Here is a 17,917-nt window from a genome sequence, read left to right as displayed (position 1 = left end):
ACATACAGATAAGCCACACCCTCCAAATGACATTCACACAAAATTTGGTTTAGGAATAAAATGTCCACAGTAGGAAACCTCAACTGGATTCATCACAACAGTAGAAAATGCCTGTATTACGTTCTAAAAGAATACATATTTGCCAAACACTGCATTATAGAAATACTGTGCACCATAATAAAAGAGTACATTTTTCTCATGCAGTTGATTGCAACACAGGCTACTCACACAGTATGAGTTCAGGAAAAACAAAATGGATAGCGTTGGCCTATTCAGAAGGTGCATTTAGTCATGCGTCCACATACTTAAATCTGACAACAATGCAGCACGAGGGAGGGAGGATTAAATACTGTGAGGTGAGCACCAAAGAGGTAGTTACTCAAAACTATAACGGAAATCATAATGGCGGTCCCCCTATTTGGGTTCCTTATAACTCCCCAAAGGGAAATAACAAATAAATTAAACACTTGTCTGGTGCGTTAACAGGGACTGCAGGTTCTTCTACTATATATGCAAAATAAACAATATACTACTCAAACATCAACGTCTTGTGTTTTTCATTTTTATTTGAAAACAGCGATATATTTTGGACAAATGTTTTAGTATATAAATTCCATATTTTTGTACATAATAAAAAGACATTACCCCCATCACCTTCCAATATAAAGTGTCTTACAGCCAAAAAACAACTGCAAGCGTGTTTATCCTGCACATGGGGTGTAATTAAAACAAAATGCGATAACACAAATCAGAACTTAGGCCGTTGTATATCAAAACATTATTTTGGGGTGGTAGATATACTGGTTAGCTAGTGATTGGATACAAGAAGCACATCCATTACAATAGAACTGTGCAGATTCACATAAGGCCATGTCAGTAACATTAGTGTATTACACCATTACATAGTGAGAGAAAGAAAACATGATTGTGGTTACATAGCAGTATAAGTGCAGAACTGAGCTGATGCCATTTTAATAACAATTACAATAAAAAGGATTTCCGATACATAATTGGCAAAGGAAACCAAATGAACATTTTTGTGAAAGTCAGAAAATAAAAGCAGAGTCTCAGCAATATATTTACTGTTAGTATCCTAGATGCTTACTTTACCATCTTTTCTGCAACATGCAAAAATGAGATCACCTTCTTTTAAAGAGAGCTTTTCAATAACTGACAATTAAAGTTATTTCAATGTGTTCTTGTAGCGCTCAGGCGTGTCTTATTTTGGACGGTGTGTAGTTTTTATCTATTACTTCATCTTGTAAAAACATATGAAGGCATCTTTCATTTTGTGCCAATGGGTGACCAGCAACCCTGTTAAAAAGAAAAAAAGCATATTACATGAGGTCCAGCTTTGTTGAAGAAGGCATAAACCTTAGAGAGAAAGGCAACCAAAGAACATGATGTATATCAAATTACAAAACAAGTCTGCTAGAACATCCATCCTTTGAACCCAAACCTGAAAATACAGTAACGGATTGAGCTACAATCACTTATAGAATGAGATTTTAAACAAGCATTTGCAATGCAATAGGTCTCGCAATTCTGAGAGTTTAAGCTATTGGCATTGTAAATGGCAATGCCTTTTATCTGCTTTGAAAATGAACACATAAATAAATGCCAATAACTCAAACTCTCGTTAATGCGAGACTGATTGCATTGTAAAGAAGCAACCACCATTGTCCCGAGCTGCTTGGAAAGTGAAAAAGCGCATTGCGCGCTGAATGTTGCAGGACAGCATGTCGTGTATGCAGTAGGACAAAACTCATTAAAGAAAATAGTGCTTACAGACTAAAGATTTCCAGAGCCGCACGGCCACTGAGAGGAGACCCTGTTTTTTTATTAAGTCTTTGCTTCGGGAGATTAATTACCCCGCAAGCAACCACTGCTGCAGAATTTTCAGGAGCTATTTGAGAGTCCTTTAGGGATCAAACGATGTCCGTCCTTCCCTTCACAAGTGCTCTACCTAACCCTGTCCTGACGAAGACCCCGTCGTGAGGAACTAATCATCCTCCTGCACATAGGGGTCGAAACGTAGAAAATCTACCACATGTCCGCAAGCTCATAGAATGGAATAACTTATGAAATATGTATCTATGAGCTATGTATATATGGGAACAACTGACCTATAATAGGCTGGAAAGGTCGTCTTTTGTGTAACAATAAATGTGTTCATGTCACCATACCTTTACCCTGTCCCTCACTCACTGACTATCTACCATTTACCCATCCCTTCCTTCTCTTCACAATAAGAGCACTGTAAATACTGAATGCACTACCAATGTTTGGAGAAACTGTGTTTCAAACTATTAATGCTTTGATTTAATATTGCATTTAATGCCTGCATAGTTCATGGAATTAAATTCCAGTTTTTTAAAATCAGATTCAAGCTTTAAGTGGTGAATGTTTTTTCACTATATGTGATTTAAGAGAAGGAGTACCACGACTACTCCTATAGCATACTACAGACTAAATAAAGCATCTTGTGTAACAACGGAAGTAAAAGGGCCAGTCCTCATGGGAGGTTACAATTGAAGACAAGGAGGTACTAAGGAGAGACTAACAAGCCTACTAACGAATCCAAAGTCAGCATTTACAAAGGACAATGACACAAGTCAATGAAAAATATAGGCAGGGAGTGGGCGGAGCTGCAAATCCATATTAATACAGCATGCCCCGCAGAGCATGCACTGCTCATGCTCGACCTAAAAAAAAAGACACCTGGGTCATTTTGTAGGAGTGCATGTGTAATGATGAATGTGCACGACGTAATGACGCATGCTCTGATCTTCAAATTGACACAGTAGCGGCGGTCGCATCATCAGACCTATTTTACACCTCAAGGTTAATATCAATCATCACAATATCTTTCAGGCTTATTCCATTTCATACTGCACTCCACAGGACTGCCAACCTCCGTGAGGCATTACAACATGAGACAGCACTACAACCCAATGCCCCCACACTTTCCCCCTTACTGCCACACTGCTAGCCCACCATCATCATACGATCATCCCAACACTACTACTAGAGGAACACCTCATAGTAGGACTCTACCACCCCTCACACTGCCACATACCACTGCTATACTGCCTTTCCCATTCTTACAGGACCACCTGAAATAATCTCACCACCATCACACCTAGCACATACACTGCCACATGCACCCACTCTACTCCACCCCTCTGCACTACCACCCTGTACCACTGAACTACCGCCGCAACGTGATGTCCTTACCACCCACATAAACCAATAACATTCCAGCTAAAATATCGCCATGAACCCCCCCCGCACACAACACCACATGATCAACCCACCAACGCACGTCACAGAACCGCGAGTTCATCCACCACACCGGGCAGTGAGGTCTCACTACTAAGAGACCCAAGGTCCCACCCACACCGCTGTGCTACCACCTCCTACCACTACATTTTTGTTTAAAACATTTTTTTACAGAGTTTTATATACTGCAAACTTCACCCGAAGGTATTGGGTATCAGAGCGCTTTACAAAGCACCAGTTGGGTTACATGAGGACACATTAATTTTTGTTAGGCACAGAGAGATTAAGTCATTTGCCCAGAATCACAGGATGTTCAGCATCATTAACGAGACTCGAACCCAGTTGCCCAGATTTGAGGTCAACCTCCCTAGCCGTTAGGCCAACTCCTCTCCCTACATTACATTATCACCACAAAGGCACAAACATCTAACAGCAGCACACAATCAGCCCCCACCACCACCGTGCTACCCCCTTACCACTGAATGACCAAGTCATAGCAGCAAATGACCCCCACTGCTGCTCTACCACCCCTGTCAGTATTCTGTGGCCCGCATACTGTACTTCAACTCCAGAACACAGGCAGATTGAGCTTGAGGTATGTAAAAAAAAACAATCACCGCATCTCTATATTACAATACCACAACAACAACAAAACACAGTCCAAAACATAACACCAATATCACAACCACTCCAATACAACCACAAAACCATTACCAAACATCAAATATAAGAGAAAATACCAACAAAATACAATGAAATAAGGACAGAGCAACACGTCACAGAAGTAACACAACCATAACAGAAAACACACAACCTGTTTAAAAAACAACACAGCACAAACATACAAAACAATAATAGACAGCACATGTCAACAACACAAAATGACAGAATACAATAGCAGCAACGCAGTATACCAACAAAACCCATTACCGCAACACACTGCTACAAACACAAAAGTGAAGCAATAACACAGCACAAGAGCCACACAAGAACACAACAAAACAGGCAATATAAAACAACAACACACAAATGCAGTTGTGTTACATTGTGATGCTGAGTTAGGATGTTTTATTCTGTGGTGCGTTTTTCTGTATTGTTGCGTGTGTTCATGTTGTTGTTGTGCCGATTTTGTTGCTGTATTTTTGTATCAATTTGATGTATCATTGTATTGTGTTGAGGCTGCAGCTGTAACTCTTGTGAATGTTTTTGAAGGAAGATGAATCAGTCGCTGTGTTGGAAGGGAGCGCATTGAGGCTGTAACATGCCTTGTGTGTTTAGCAAGGCAGTGGGACTGAGTATGCAGGTGTTTGCTGCAGACACATAATGTTGCGGTTGTTTATTTATTTATAAAGTTTTATGCGCTTGGTGTGTGCTTATAGTGCTCATCGCACCATTGTTTGCATGCATGTGGAGGTATATATAATATGGGTGTCTGGTGCATGAGGGTGACTCCCCCATAAATAATGCAGGCCCTGGCATCATAATGGCAGTTTTTCACACAGTGGTGGTAATTCTTGGCAGATTGTGGCATCTATTTCAGGTGTGTGCTCACCATGAGCACGGTGCTGGCTTGCGCACACTGGCAGCAGTTCTTGGCATAATGTAGACTCTGGTGGCGTGAGAATGGCCACTTCTGCATAATGCCCACAATGGCATAACAGTGGTGGTAATCCTGTATAGATTGTGAGCAGTTTGACACAATGGTAGCCAGCCTCGTTGAAAGAGTCCCACTGGCCTTGTGTTAGTGATTCATTCTGTTTTATTGACAGTCATTTCTTCCAGTAAGGTTGGTGTAACCTAGCTGCATCCATGCATGTAGTCACTCACTCGCCCACATGAGCATTCTTCAAGGCACTTACTCATCCGTTCATCTATCGACTCACTTAGTCAACCATCTGCGGACTCACCCACCGATTCAACGATCCATTCATGCGCTCTCTCGGTCAGGCATAAATGCATCAAGTCACCCATCCAAGTTTGTACACATTCTCCCATTCATCCACTCGCACTATTTCCAATCAGTGACGAAGCGAGTTCACTCAGTTGATAGTGACGCCTTATTAGGTGTGCCTGTCGCAGCTCCTAGAGTCCCTCGGTTGAAGCAGGTTTGCGCTTTATTGGATGCACTGTAAATGAAGTCGGAAACAGAATGTTTGGGTGTATTTTACCCACTTAACGTTTACCCTAGGGTGGTCACTGGTCACAATTCCTCCCTGGGCCTCGGGGGTGAGTCGCGGCTCACCACAGCCCCTCCCCGTATGTCCCTGTGACCTTGGCCGGATCACCATTAGCACTCCGATGGCAAATATCCAGTGTAGCCCTGGAGAATGCGACCACATCATCGGGCCTTCGTGGTGGCACTGTACCAATCACAGCTTCTCCCTGGTCTCCGAGTGTGATCCTGAGCTGACCATACAACCCACTTGGTCTAATCACCCCCTCCTTCTTCGGCGAGGCTGCGCGCCCTACACAGCGCCTTGCTGCGGGCTTCGGTCTGACACTTAAGACAGTCACTCAGACTTCCTGGTCTCGGTGGGGACCGTGAATAATTAAAGTCTCACTATTACCATTAGTCGGACGCTTGTAGCATCCCCGACTCCAATCTTCCTTGACACAGCGCATACTCTGTATCCCCGTGGTGATCCTGGGCAAATCCCAGCGTCACTGGTGTTTTACGGTGTGATCGTGGGCTAATCAGCCTTTTTGCTGTAGCTGTGTGAAGGAGTTAATCACTTGTATCGCGATGTGATCAGATGCAGTCGTGACACTTATCCCTATTTGTCCATGGGCAACTCACAGCGCCGCGTTGTACTACGTGTGACAGTGATTACTCCCCTCCGTCTCATGGATGCAGTGCTACATTATTGACTATGTCCAGTTTTAGAAGCATCTTTCTTAAAAATAACAAGCATTGGCCGTGCGACATCGCAGAAGTCAGGCAGCCTTCGTTGGGACGTAGGCGGGGCCTGCACAAGAAACAGGAAGGAACCGCCGGGAGAACGTCCGGAACCCTGCCGCCTGAATGCTGAAGTCCAGGCCCCATCAGAGGGGCTCCCATGAGTGAGGGAAGTCCCGCGCGTGTGCCAGATGATACAGCAGAGATACCAGGGGAGTCGCGACAAAAGAGCCAGGTGAGTGGGGGGGGGGAGGCGTGTGTGGCTGCAGTGTGTATGCAAGTGTGTGTGTGTGCGTGTGTGCGTGTGCCTGCGCGTGTGTGTGTGCGTGCGTGCTTGTGTGTGTGTGCATGCGTAAGTGTGGCTGTGTGTGTGCATGCGTAAGTGTGGCTGTGTGTGGGCATGCGTAAGTGTGGCTGTGTGTGTGCATGCGTAAGTGTGGCTGTGTGTGTGCACGCGCGATTGCGAGAGGCTGACTTGCGGTGAATGTTGAACAGGATATGTGCACAGTGCCGGGCTGGGCGTGCGTGCCCACAAGATGAAATCGCCGAGGGAAAGCGCGTACCCGTCCCCTGTCCAACATTCCCGGCAAGTGCACAACATAAGGTCTTTCGCTGGACGCAGCGCTTCCTGCTGCTAACACCAGCGAGACCTAAAAACAGTACTCACCACAACAAAGGTAACAAACGCTATGGTCACTCCAGTATAGCCAGTTCTATTCTTCAGTAAATCTGAGCTGTAAAATATCAAAATGCTGTAGGCTAATTGGTTCCTAGCCCGCCAATTTCTACTCACTAAACAAATATTGAAGTTACTACAGCAAAATTCTAGTGCATATGTGCTCTAAAGCTGTTGCACTCTCAGCACCAGAAAGATGTGTAATAATTCAGTAAATGGTGATTTGGAGGCCCCCATGGTAAAATACAATTTCAAAGGGTCAGTCCAATATTTTTTCTTTACAGCTTATCAAATCAAAAAGTTAACTGAATCAACCGACAACACGTTTCACGGATTCATTAGGTGTTCACTTTTTTAAAGCTATGTAAACGATATAGGAATACAACACAAAGGTCAACTTGAAAAAGAGAATTCTCAACAATCTAATTCAGTGCACAAATGGAACTCAGTAAAAATGTATATTTTAAAAGCATATTGCATGTCAGTCCATCAATTCTATTTGTATACAATCACATCTTAGCATCATTTTTTATAAGATAAACATTTAACTGTTCCTTGTGTATACATCCAAATTTGCTACACAATAAAAAAAAAATGACAGAATGTAGAACTAATATATATACTCTAGCAAATGTTTTTGAAAATGTTTTAATACACTGTACAACCGATTGTATAGACTGCTTCACAAACTCATTTCTACTCTTTAACGAAGACTGTCCAAGACTTGTGCAGGCTGTGCAAACTACAAAGTATATTTGTAGCTAAGCCCGGAGAAAGGCGCAGGTCAACCGACCACAGGGGGAATTAGCGGAAACCCAACAAGCATAATTTTCAAAAAAGATTTTCAGCCATATGCAGTACAACCGAGTACCTAATGTTGGGATTCAACAGGTTCTTTCAAAGCACCTTGCAAAAGATTTCTGTGGGAACTTAACTATAAATAGAATATACAGTGGGACGTTTTCAGTTAAATTTATTGAACCAATTTAATTCTTGCTTAAAATACGTGTGCTGCAATGATTAGTAGACCACAGTAGATGAACATGATTACAAGCACCAAAAGCATAAATAGTAGATATAGTTCTACCATGGTGCTAAAACAATGTATGTATGAAATCATATGAAACAAGGCAGTAATTGAGTGTACTCCTACAATGCAAACCCTACTCTAAGTGTACCTAGAGTGTATGTAGGTGTAGAGCCAAGAATCCCCTCCAAGGGACGATCCAACTCCATTGCCTGAAGGTATAGAGTGAAGGACCCCATCTTGGTCACAAATAGGACACCCCTCAAGATGTCAGACCGCTGCATGGTGATTTCTCAGCATGCAAGCACCTCGGCATCAGCGAAAGTGCCTCCTCTACTAATATATCAGGATGCTCATCTTTTATATTAGAAAGCAGCCTTGTGATGTGTGTATAGATAAGTGATGTTATGGATAAGTAGGTAGCCCTGTTGCTCCCTGGATGTAGATAGTGGTGACATTTGTACATAGTGCGAAAGGAGATCTTGTACATGATGTTCAGGGCATTGTGATAATGTTGCGTGAAACTAGATGTATAAACAAGTTTAGCTTAAGGTAAACTAATCCAAAATTATCGTGCATGTAAATATGTGCAAATCTGAAAATGTTATTTGTGAGTACAATGTAAGAAATAAGCTGCTTCGCTATAAAGGCCTAACTTGGGAATATAACACTGTTGATCCCTATTAAGGGAGGGCTATTCTTCTACCCACTATTCTGGCATTAATAGACTTTGCATGATGTCTGCAATTATGCTCTCAAGAATACTGCTAGATCATCACAAAGTTTTTGCCTATGAGTTATAGAGGGGATCACACTAGGCAGTTTTTATTAGAGTGTGTCATGTCAAAAACTCTCTTTGATGTATTAGTAGCAGACGGCATCTCATTTGAGAAATAGCTGACTTTTGCCACCATAATTTTTCTGCTATATACTCTGAGCTCTGTTAAGTTCAGTCTTAGCCTGTGATGCATAGTTCGATCTCCAGCGTTTCTCCGCTTTCCTACACTCTCTATTGGGTATTCTTAGTTGCTCACTATACCAAGGTGCAGTCCAACCATTGCAAGATTCCAACATCATGTCAACTCATGTTCATTGTTAACTGGGTGAAAGATTGGTATAGCTGGATAACAATCTCCTTAATATCCATCCTTTTCCATGGGCCCTTCATAGTGCCAGGTTATTTCCCTGCACCATTCGGTCCAATGCAAATACCTACTTTGATATAAAAAGCATTTGCAATGCAATGGGTCTCGTATTAGGAAAGTTTGAGCCATTGGTATTTCTAAATTACAAATTTTGTATTTATGTTTTGTTTTTGAAAATAGCAAAATTAATAGCTTTGTCATTTACAATGCCAATAGTTATAACTTTCGCAAATGTGACACCTATGGCATTTGTAATGCAATATGTGTTGTATTTACGTGACTTTCATGTATTGATATTACAAATAACAATGGCTTTTAATTTTTTTAACACCTTGGCTGCTATGGGGTTTTCCCGCTGGGTGCTGAAGATCCTTGATACACATTGTTCATGACAAGGTCAACTCGTCATAAGCACAGGGCAGGTAAAACCCATGACGAGTTGACCTTGTCATTAGCACTGAAGGGGTTAAATAATTAATACTTAAATAAAAGTTATTGTAATTTACAATGGCAATAACTTAAACTTTTGTAAATAACTTTTGTGAAGATTATGTTCAGTGTATTTTATTGTGACAAAAATCAAGAACAGAAGTGAAATATTAACATATTTTTGTTACATTTGTAATAAAGCTTGAAACATTGAGAGAACATATTTGAACTAGCTGTTGTTGAATGGTTGCACAGATTGATGCTGTGGTGGCGCTGAGTGATGTGATGGCGAACGAGTGATGCTATGGCGTTCAGTGATGCGGTGGTAGCGCATAGTGATGTTGTGGTGCCCCTGAGTGATGCTGTGGTGGTGCTGAGTGATGCTGTATGCTATGCTATGTTTTGCTATCCTATGTTCTGTTTTGTTATGCTATGCTTTGTTTTGCTATCCTATGTTTTGATTTGTTATGCTATGCTGTGCTTTGTTACGTTATGCTATGTTTTGTTATGCTATGCTTTGCTATGCTATGCTTTGTTATGATATGCTATGTTTTGTTGTGTTTTATTATGCTATGCTTTGTTTTGCTATGCTATGTTTTGTTACGCTATGCTATGTTTTGTTGTGTTTGGTATGCTATGCTATGTTTTGCTATGCTATTATATGTTTTGCTTTGCTATGTGTTGTGTTTTGTTAAGCTATTCTATGTTTTGTTGTGTGTTGCTATGTTTTGTTATGCTATGTGTTGTGTTTTGTTATGCTATGTTTTGTTATGTTATGCTATGCTTTGATTTGCTATGCTATGCTTTGTTATGTTATGCTATGCTATGTTGTGTTCTGCTATGTTTTGTTGTGTTTTGTTATGCTATGCTATGTTTTGTTAAACTATGCTATGTTTTCCTATGCTTTGCTTTGTTTTGTTATGCTATGCTATGTTTTGTTGTGTTTTGTTATGCTATGTTTCGTTGTGTTTTGTTATGCTATGTTTTGTTGTGTTATGCTATGCTATGCTTTGTTTTGTTAAGTTATGCTATGTTGTGTTCTACTATGTTTTGTTGTGTTTTGTTATGCTATGCTATGTTTTCCTATACTTTGCTTTGTTATGCTATGCTTTGTTTTGTTATGCTATGCTATGCTATGCTTTGTTGTGTTTTGTTATGCTATGTTTTGTTTTGTTATGCTATACTACGTTTTGTTATGCTATGCTATGTTTTTATGCTATGCTATGTTTTGTTATGCTAGGCTGGTGAGGGTGTGTGAAGGTGAGGGTGTGTGAGGGTGAGGGGGTGTGAGGGTGAGGGGGGTGTGAGGGGGTATGAAGGTGAGGGGGTGTGAGGGGGTAGGTGAGGGGGTGTGAGGGGGAGGGTGGGTGAGGGGGTGTGAGGGGGAGGGTGGGTGAGGGGGGTGAGGGGGTGTGAGGGGGAGGGGGTGTGAGGGTGAGGGGGTGTGAGGGTGAGTGAGGGTGGGTGAGGGGTGTGAGGGTTAGGGGTGTGAGGGTGAGGGGGTGTGAGGGTGGGTGAGGGTGAGGGTGTGTGAGGGTGAAGGGGTGTCAGGATGAAGGGGTGTGAGGATGAAGGGGTGTGAGGGTGAGGGGGTGTGAGGGTGAGGGGGAGTGAGGGGGAGTGAGGGTGAGGGTGTGGGAGGGTGAGGAGGTGTGAGGGTGAAGGTGACGATGTAACGTTATCTATGAGCAAGGAAAATAGGAAACAAAGGTCAGATTGGGTGCACATTGAAAGACAGCGTCATTAACTTTTATATATCGCTCTGACCTACACACTGATCACCTTGAAGCAATATAAATAACTGGTGTTACTATTACCCAATCGAATATTTCATTTGGACGGATGGGTTATCTGACCAAATTAAGATGCAAACTTAAGACATGTAGGTTGCAGCAGATGTCAGCAGCGAGCGTTTAACCCATCAAGGTATCTTGCACTTTCTACCTAAGGCAACACCTGGGTTTGTGGTGTGTGCTATACACTCAATATTTTGAGTTGAAATAACAGCAAAAATGTAATAAACGGGTCAGCCGAACACTGCAGAAATACATTACGCTGGTTTCTTTGAAAACTTACCCAAATAGTGTAAACTGTTGAGAACATAAAATGCAATAGATAACCAACACAAAAATTCACACGACAACGACGCGTCTCAATGAGGCTCCAGGGCCCAAAAGGCCGAGATTAGATTTAATGTTTTAACTAGTTAGACCTAGAGCTGAAAATAAATTCACTATTGAGTGTACGAGCAAGAATTCAGGTAATTTAATAATAAACCAAAACATGGAACATAAGACATAGAACAACATAAACACAGCCATTGTTATAACAAAGATTTTCCGCAGGATAATACAACATAACCTAAACTAGGCGTCTATGGTGAGCTGCTAGGAAGGGGTTAAACTGCTCTTACCTGCACTTCCAGGAGCAGTCACGCAACGTAGGGGGTGCTGATGAACAGTGGAAGTGACAAAGGAGCTTTACCCGTGGCACATCCCATTAGCATTGTGAAGGCTGACAAAAGGAAAGAATCGCCCTAAAAGTGACCCCATAAATTAGTTGCGGTGAGCAGTGCAATTAAACGTTTTACTAATTGTGCAGCTCTTTAGCAAAAGGGGGCTTGAGTTTGCAGCTTTATGGATGGGTGTACACAAACGGGGGGGGGTTGATTTACTTTTCGGCTCAGGCGTTGGGCTCGGGTTGCCACAGCAATCACACTTGGGGGCGAACTTTTCAGGAAATAAAATGCCCCAGTGAGTAGATTCGTGGCCCTGAAGGTTCACAGGGGGCCCTGCGTCGAGACCCCTGCGCCAATCGATACTGCGTACACCACCTTCCTTACTGCAAACAAAGCAGGCTGCAAGTGTTTTTGGAGATGCCAAGATGACCGTGAGAACATCAGGGGGTGAGTCCCTACCCCCACGCAGTTACTTTTCACACCCACTTCATAGTATTTTATGGGAGGGTCGCAGTCCTTTCAGAGCCTACAGGAGAGGCGAAAACTGCTTAATCGACACCCCTCGAATGAGATTTCAGACCTGCCCTCAAACACCTCAGCCTAGCGCCTGGGAATTCCAAATGTTAGGAAACAAGGACATAGTCATCCAATTTTATATTTAGCAAGGGAAGATTAATAAGAGATTGCCCAAAGGCACAGGCTGTTGAGCTGATGCCGAAACTAGGTTCCGCAGCGCCAAAGTCGGAAGCTCTGGTCGTTACGCCACATTTTCTAGAAACAGCGCTACTCTCCGATGCCTGGGTATGTAAATTCTGCATGATCTAATAGTTTTATATGTAGTTTGACACATTTAGAGTAAATTGCAAAAGGGGGAAAAGGACAGTTGTGGCAACTACAAAAAATGCTCTCAGAAAAGAACAAGCAGCACTAAAAGCGATCGCGAAAGCAATCGCTATTGTGTAAAAAAACAACAACAAAAAACAAGACGTGAGCAAAACCGAAACCTGTTCCGTCTTCTGAAGCCCGTGCCCACAGAGTGCCTGGCCAGAGGAGCAGTGGTGTCGCGGGGCTCCCATGCCCGAGGGAGAGCCACGCGGAGGCTGCAGAAGTCCGGAGTGGCGCCGATGCGGTGAGTGGGGCTAGTTGTAGGAGAAGGGGGGGGCAGAGGGGGGTGTCTCTGTGCGCTCATGTGTATATGTGCGCGTCGGCGGGGATCTCTGTATGTGTATGTGCGCTCGTGTGTGTGTTTGCGCATGCGTGTTCGAAAGCAGGGGGAGGTGTGGCTGTGCGTGTTGGAGGCTTTCGAGGAAGACAGGAGATGGTGAATGCGCGCGCGACCTGATCCGATCCGATTCCGGCAAGCTGCGTGTGCCCATTTCTTTTCTCCCTTTTGGCTCCTTATAAGCAGAGCTGACGGCTATAGGTCTCGCGGCGAGAACGCGCTTCGCGCGCTTTCGCCAGGGCGAGACATACAAAAAAGGATCAGAAAATGGTCTGTCTAAGATCATGGTGTTATCTCTTCTTTCACAAAGAGGGCCATGCAGAAAAACTCTGTAGCATAATAATTAATTAAGCTTAACAAATTACAATACTTTTCCCTTTACTTACATTTGACTCACAATAACCATTATTTTGAAGCCACTGCAACGTTATGCAACCAGAAGCAAAACAAAGGGGATTTAAAGAGAAAAAGTGAAGATGCAACACATTAAATAAAATGTCCAAACCACAATTCTTTTGGAGGGTTGGCACATTATTCACTTTAAAATAAACAATAGACGTGCCTCCAAATGACTTACTGCCTTTAAAAAAATCTAGTATGTATTACAATTGAAAAACTCAGGTTTTATTAGCAATAAGCAAAAGAAAGGGTAGTCTGAGGAAACAGATATGGAAAGGGAACGCTAAAAAGAGGTGTGAAAGTCTCGCATTAGCTCTATCTAGCCCATTAAATATTACTGTGTCTTAAAAGACTACACCTTGTAGATATGCTCACATTGGTTTTTAAAACTCCAGTTTCACATTTGCATTATCAATGCTCATCTCTTTACACTTTCTCCTTAGGATAGGCTCTAAACCCAACTTAGAGTAACATGGTGCTCAGTTGTGCCTTATATCTTTCACGATTAGCACCAGTTCTTTATTTGAACTCTGAGGTAAAGCTACAGAAGAACATAGTTGACTAACATAGTTAGACTAACATAGAACATAGTCACACTGCTGCTGTTGGAGGTATATATTTCACTCTGCAACTCAAGACTTGTCTGTGAACTGGCTATTTGAGAATTTACAGAAAATGAATCTTAATTTTGTCCTCATTTCAATTTTCTGGATTACACACAGCCATTCCCATTAATAAATCATGAGGTGAAAATGTTTACTCACATTAACTGTCATGGGTGTGGTGGGAAGGGAATTTCTCACAAAGTGAGATAATTTCAACATTCACTACATTCCCCAAGATCAGAACATCACCAATAAAGGATGTCCTTATTCCCTTAAAGTTTCAGGGTGACCAGTCAAGCGTGGTTTAAAAAGGAGGTTCCCAAAAAGCAATTTCCTGTGCAATTTCAACAGGAATTTTTTTATAGCACCACAGGCACAACTGCTAAACAGAAATACACCAAATTTGGCAGAAATCTAGATCTTCACCCGTAAAACTTGGCTTTTTAAAAGTTTGATGAAATTCCGTTCAGTAGTTTTTGAAAAGTAAAGTTTCAAAATGAACAGATACCTGGATCGCTAGTCTAAAATGAAACAATTCAAGACTTCTGATTGCCTGGGGGGGTTTTCAGAGCGAGGACTCTGATTGGCCAACCGTAACATAAAAAGAAATGTCACAATTACCTTTACAGGGCTCGGGAAATAAGTCGTTTGGATGATTTGCTGCTTTGCTTGTAGAAAATAAAATTGGTTGTATACATGTATATATATATTCCAACAATGTGCCCTGGAGCAATTGGGAGAGCACTATACAGCATTCTGCCATCCGGCCTCATATTTCAGCCCACTTAAGGCAGAATTGTGAATAAAATGCGCCGGAAATCAAGCATGTGAGTCATCAGATGTTGTTTGAGCCCATGAAGAAGAGGTCTGTGACCTTGAAAAGCGTCGGCAAAGTAACATGCAAGCTGGCGCAGGAGGACAGGCTGAAATATGAGGCCGGATGGCAGAGTGCTGTAGAGTGCTCTCCCAATTGCTCCAGGGCACATTGTTGGAAATAAACAAACAAAAAAAAATAATAATTAAAAAAAAAAAAAAATATATATATATATATATATATATATATATATATATATATATATAATGTGTGTGTGTGTGTGTCAAGACATCTCTGCTGTTTATAATTCACATTGTTTACACTAAAAGACTGTTAACGTTGAAGGGAGAACAAAATCATTTTTTTACATTTAAATGTAATCTCAGTTACTACTTTGTAGATGAAAAGAAAATAGAAAACAAACAATCACATGTTTATAGATTAACCTGTCGGATACAATGTATTTTATCGAGTATGTTGCATCTGAATAAAAGTGTTAGCACCTGAGACACAGCAGGTTCCATTTTGGGGAAGGTGGTATGATTTTTCTGATTACAGTAACCAACACGAATGCTGGAGTAGATTATGGAAGTGGCAAGTGTTGCCTGTAAGGGGAATGCACAGGGAAAATGCATTAGGTAAAAGAAAAGGGGTGAAAATGTGTAATGTTGTGCTTATTTGGGGGAGCTCCAAATCCTCCTCCTTGAGAAACGAATTCACTCAATGGAACCATGTTGCACAGGGAGATATCACAGGCAAGAAGAGATCATCAAACTTTCTAAATTCTACATCTTTTGTCGTGTCACAACATCCTAAATGTTAATTCATATTCTGAAAAATGACAGCTAAAAAAAAGAAGTGTACTTTCATACAAGGAATGTTGATAATGCTACCACCTGCAATCAACCCAAAGTAATTGCAAGTTCATTGTAAGATGTATTGTTCACTTGAAGCAGCAAACCTTAAAATCAGAATCAACTATACAATTAACACTTTTTTCCCTAAATACTGCAATTTCAGGTACAATTTACATAAATTAGATTTAAAAAAAGATACAAAACTCAGGTCAAAACCAAAATATGTTAATTTCATTCAACTTCTTAGGCAAGGATGTCTGCGATATTAGTGCACAATCTTTTCAATCACAGAGTTACTTGATGAATTGTTTAAAATGGTAACTTTCCATATCAGTCACTGCTTTAAAAGAATAGCCTACATGAAGAAATGAAGCCTCAATCAGTTTCCTGCAGATAGCTGACTTCTCAGTTTATAGGATATGCTTTTCTTGAGAAAGAGATAAAGTTATCTTTATGATGAATTTTCCACTCTTAATCCTTACGCTCATTGTAAATATCATCCAGGTGGTATACCTGCCACCAAGTGAAGGGACTGCAAACTGCTTCAATAGTTGTTCTAAAACAGAACTTTGCTACCCATTACAACACACTCCCAAGCGTATGCATCCCCTTGCCAGTTAACTTTAATGTAAAACAGAAGTGACTCAGATGGAGTTTCCAGACAATTGGCTGAGTGGTCAGCGGAAGGGTGTTGATATCCAGGAACTCTGAAGAAACAGCTGGGCATTTCAAAACTTGCATGGATCAGATCGACAGCTGGATGAAGGTACAATGCATAAAACTTAAATATGGAAAAATTGAGGTTCTTTTCCTGGGCAGGGACACCTCTTTCTGGTCACCCAGCGGGTGGCCTAAGGAAATGGGACCATTATCTTTGACCGTCCGAAAAGGGAGGAAGCTCGGCATTGTCTTAGAAGATAAACTGATTTTTGAAACCAGGTTTACACCCTGGTGTCATACATTTTTTTTTCATCTTAAAAATTATCAGAACGTTCTGTCCATTTATTTCACCCGACCTTCAGAAGACAGTCGTAAGTGCAGTAGCTCTATTCAGACTGGATTATGGGAAAGCTTTATTCCTAAACATACAAAAAAGATTTCTCCAGAAACTCCTGATACTGCAAAACGCACCTGCACGACGACTTCTAAGCATACCCACATATCAATGAGTGACCCAAGGGGAGTTCAAACTGCACTGGCTTCCAATTGCAAAAAGAAGCAAGTTCAAATCATTGTGCATAGCCTTCAAGGCATTACATAATGTTGGCCCAGATTTTTGGAGATTGTTTCACCTGGGATACTCCATCAAGAAACCTAACATCATCTGCTGCCAAGTTTTTGGTGATCCCCAAAATGAAAATGGCATCATTGAGAGGGAGAAGCTTTATTGCTAGAATGGCCAAACTCCGGTCCTCGCTTCCATTGACACTGAAGGACAGCCCCAATCTTTGGTCTTTCAGAAAATCTTTAAAAACCTGGCTCTTTACCAACTAGTTCTAGCATCTTTCCGCTCAATGTGCGAAGCTGTGCCAAGATGCCTCAGGACAATCAAAGGCTATATAAAATTAAAAATCAAATCATAAATTGGAAGAGGTAACAGACTAAAAAAAATAGGAGTCACAATAAACACCCCCTGCTTCTTCATATTACACTCAGGCTCTTTACCATTCTTAACCAGTTGGGAGAATCAGGAACACAGGAGAACAACTGATTGACACCTATCTGCTCAGACCTTTGCACAGAGGATTTGTTTAACGTCCTGGACAAATGAGTATATAGTCAGCAGAATGCCTGTAGGGTAGCCCAGGAAGAACCTGGTATCGAATGTCACTGATGCCATCTTTGTCTTAGTGGAGTGTGTCATGACACTAGCTCAAGATTGGGCACCACGCAAAATGCAACAATGGGTGTTGGATGACATTATCCATTTGGCAGTGTTGGCCTGGCCCTAACAGTTTGTTACTAGTAACTAAGCCAAATTAATGTAATTGGAAGGTTGGAAGGCAAACGTCTTCGCTGCTATTTCTCTCTGAAACTTGGAAACCGTATACGTTGTGGATTCAGTCTGAGAGGACACCTCTATCCCACTGTCTGGTGTGACTGATTC

General features: G+C 41.7%; 1 protein-coding gene across 1 annotated transcript in view; it reads right to left on the bottom strand.

Annotated features, from left to right (window-relative positions):
* Positions 1 to 548: 548 nt before the first annotated feature.
* Positions 549 to 17,917, bottom strand: part of SNX3 (sorting nexin 3) — a 269,821-nt gene continuing 252,452 nt past the window's right edge. Inside the window, exon 4 of the mRNA XM_086926683.1 lies at positions 549 to 1,314. Within this exon, the coding sequence (XP_086782809.1) occupies positions 1,209 to 1,314 (106 nt within the window). The 3' untranslated portion in view covers positions 549 to 1,208. The remainder of the gene's footprint in view (positions 1,315 to 17,917) is intronic.

Source organism: Lissotriton vulgaris, chromosome 6 (assembly GCF_964263255.1).
Source record: "Lissotriton vulgaris chromosome 6, aLisVul1.2, whole genome shotgun sequence".
NCBI classification, from domain to species: Eukaryota; Metazoa; Chordata; class Amphibia; order Caudata; family Salamandridae; genus Lissotriton; species Lissotriton vulgaris.
Note: the sequence above shows the minus strand (reverse complement) of the source record. Positions and strands in the feature narration are given on the sequence as shown.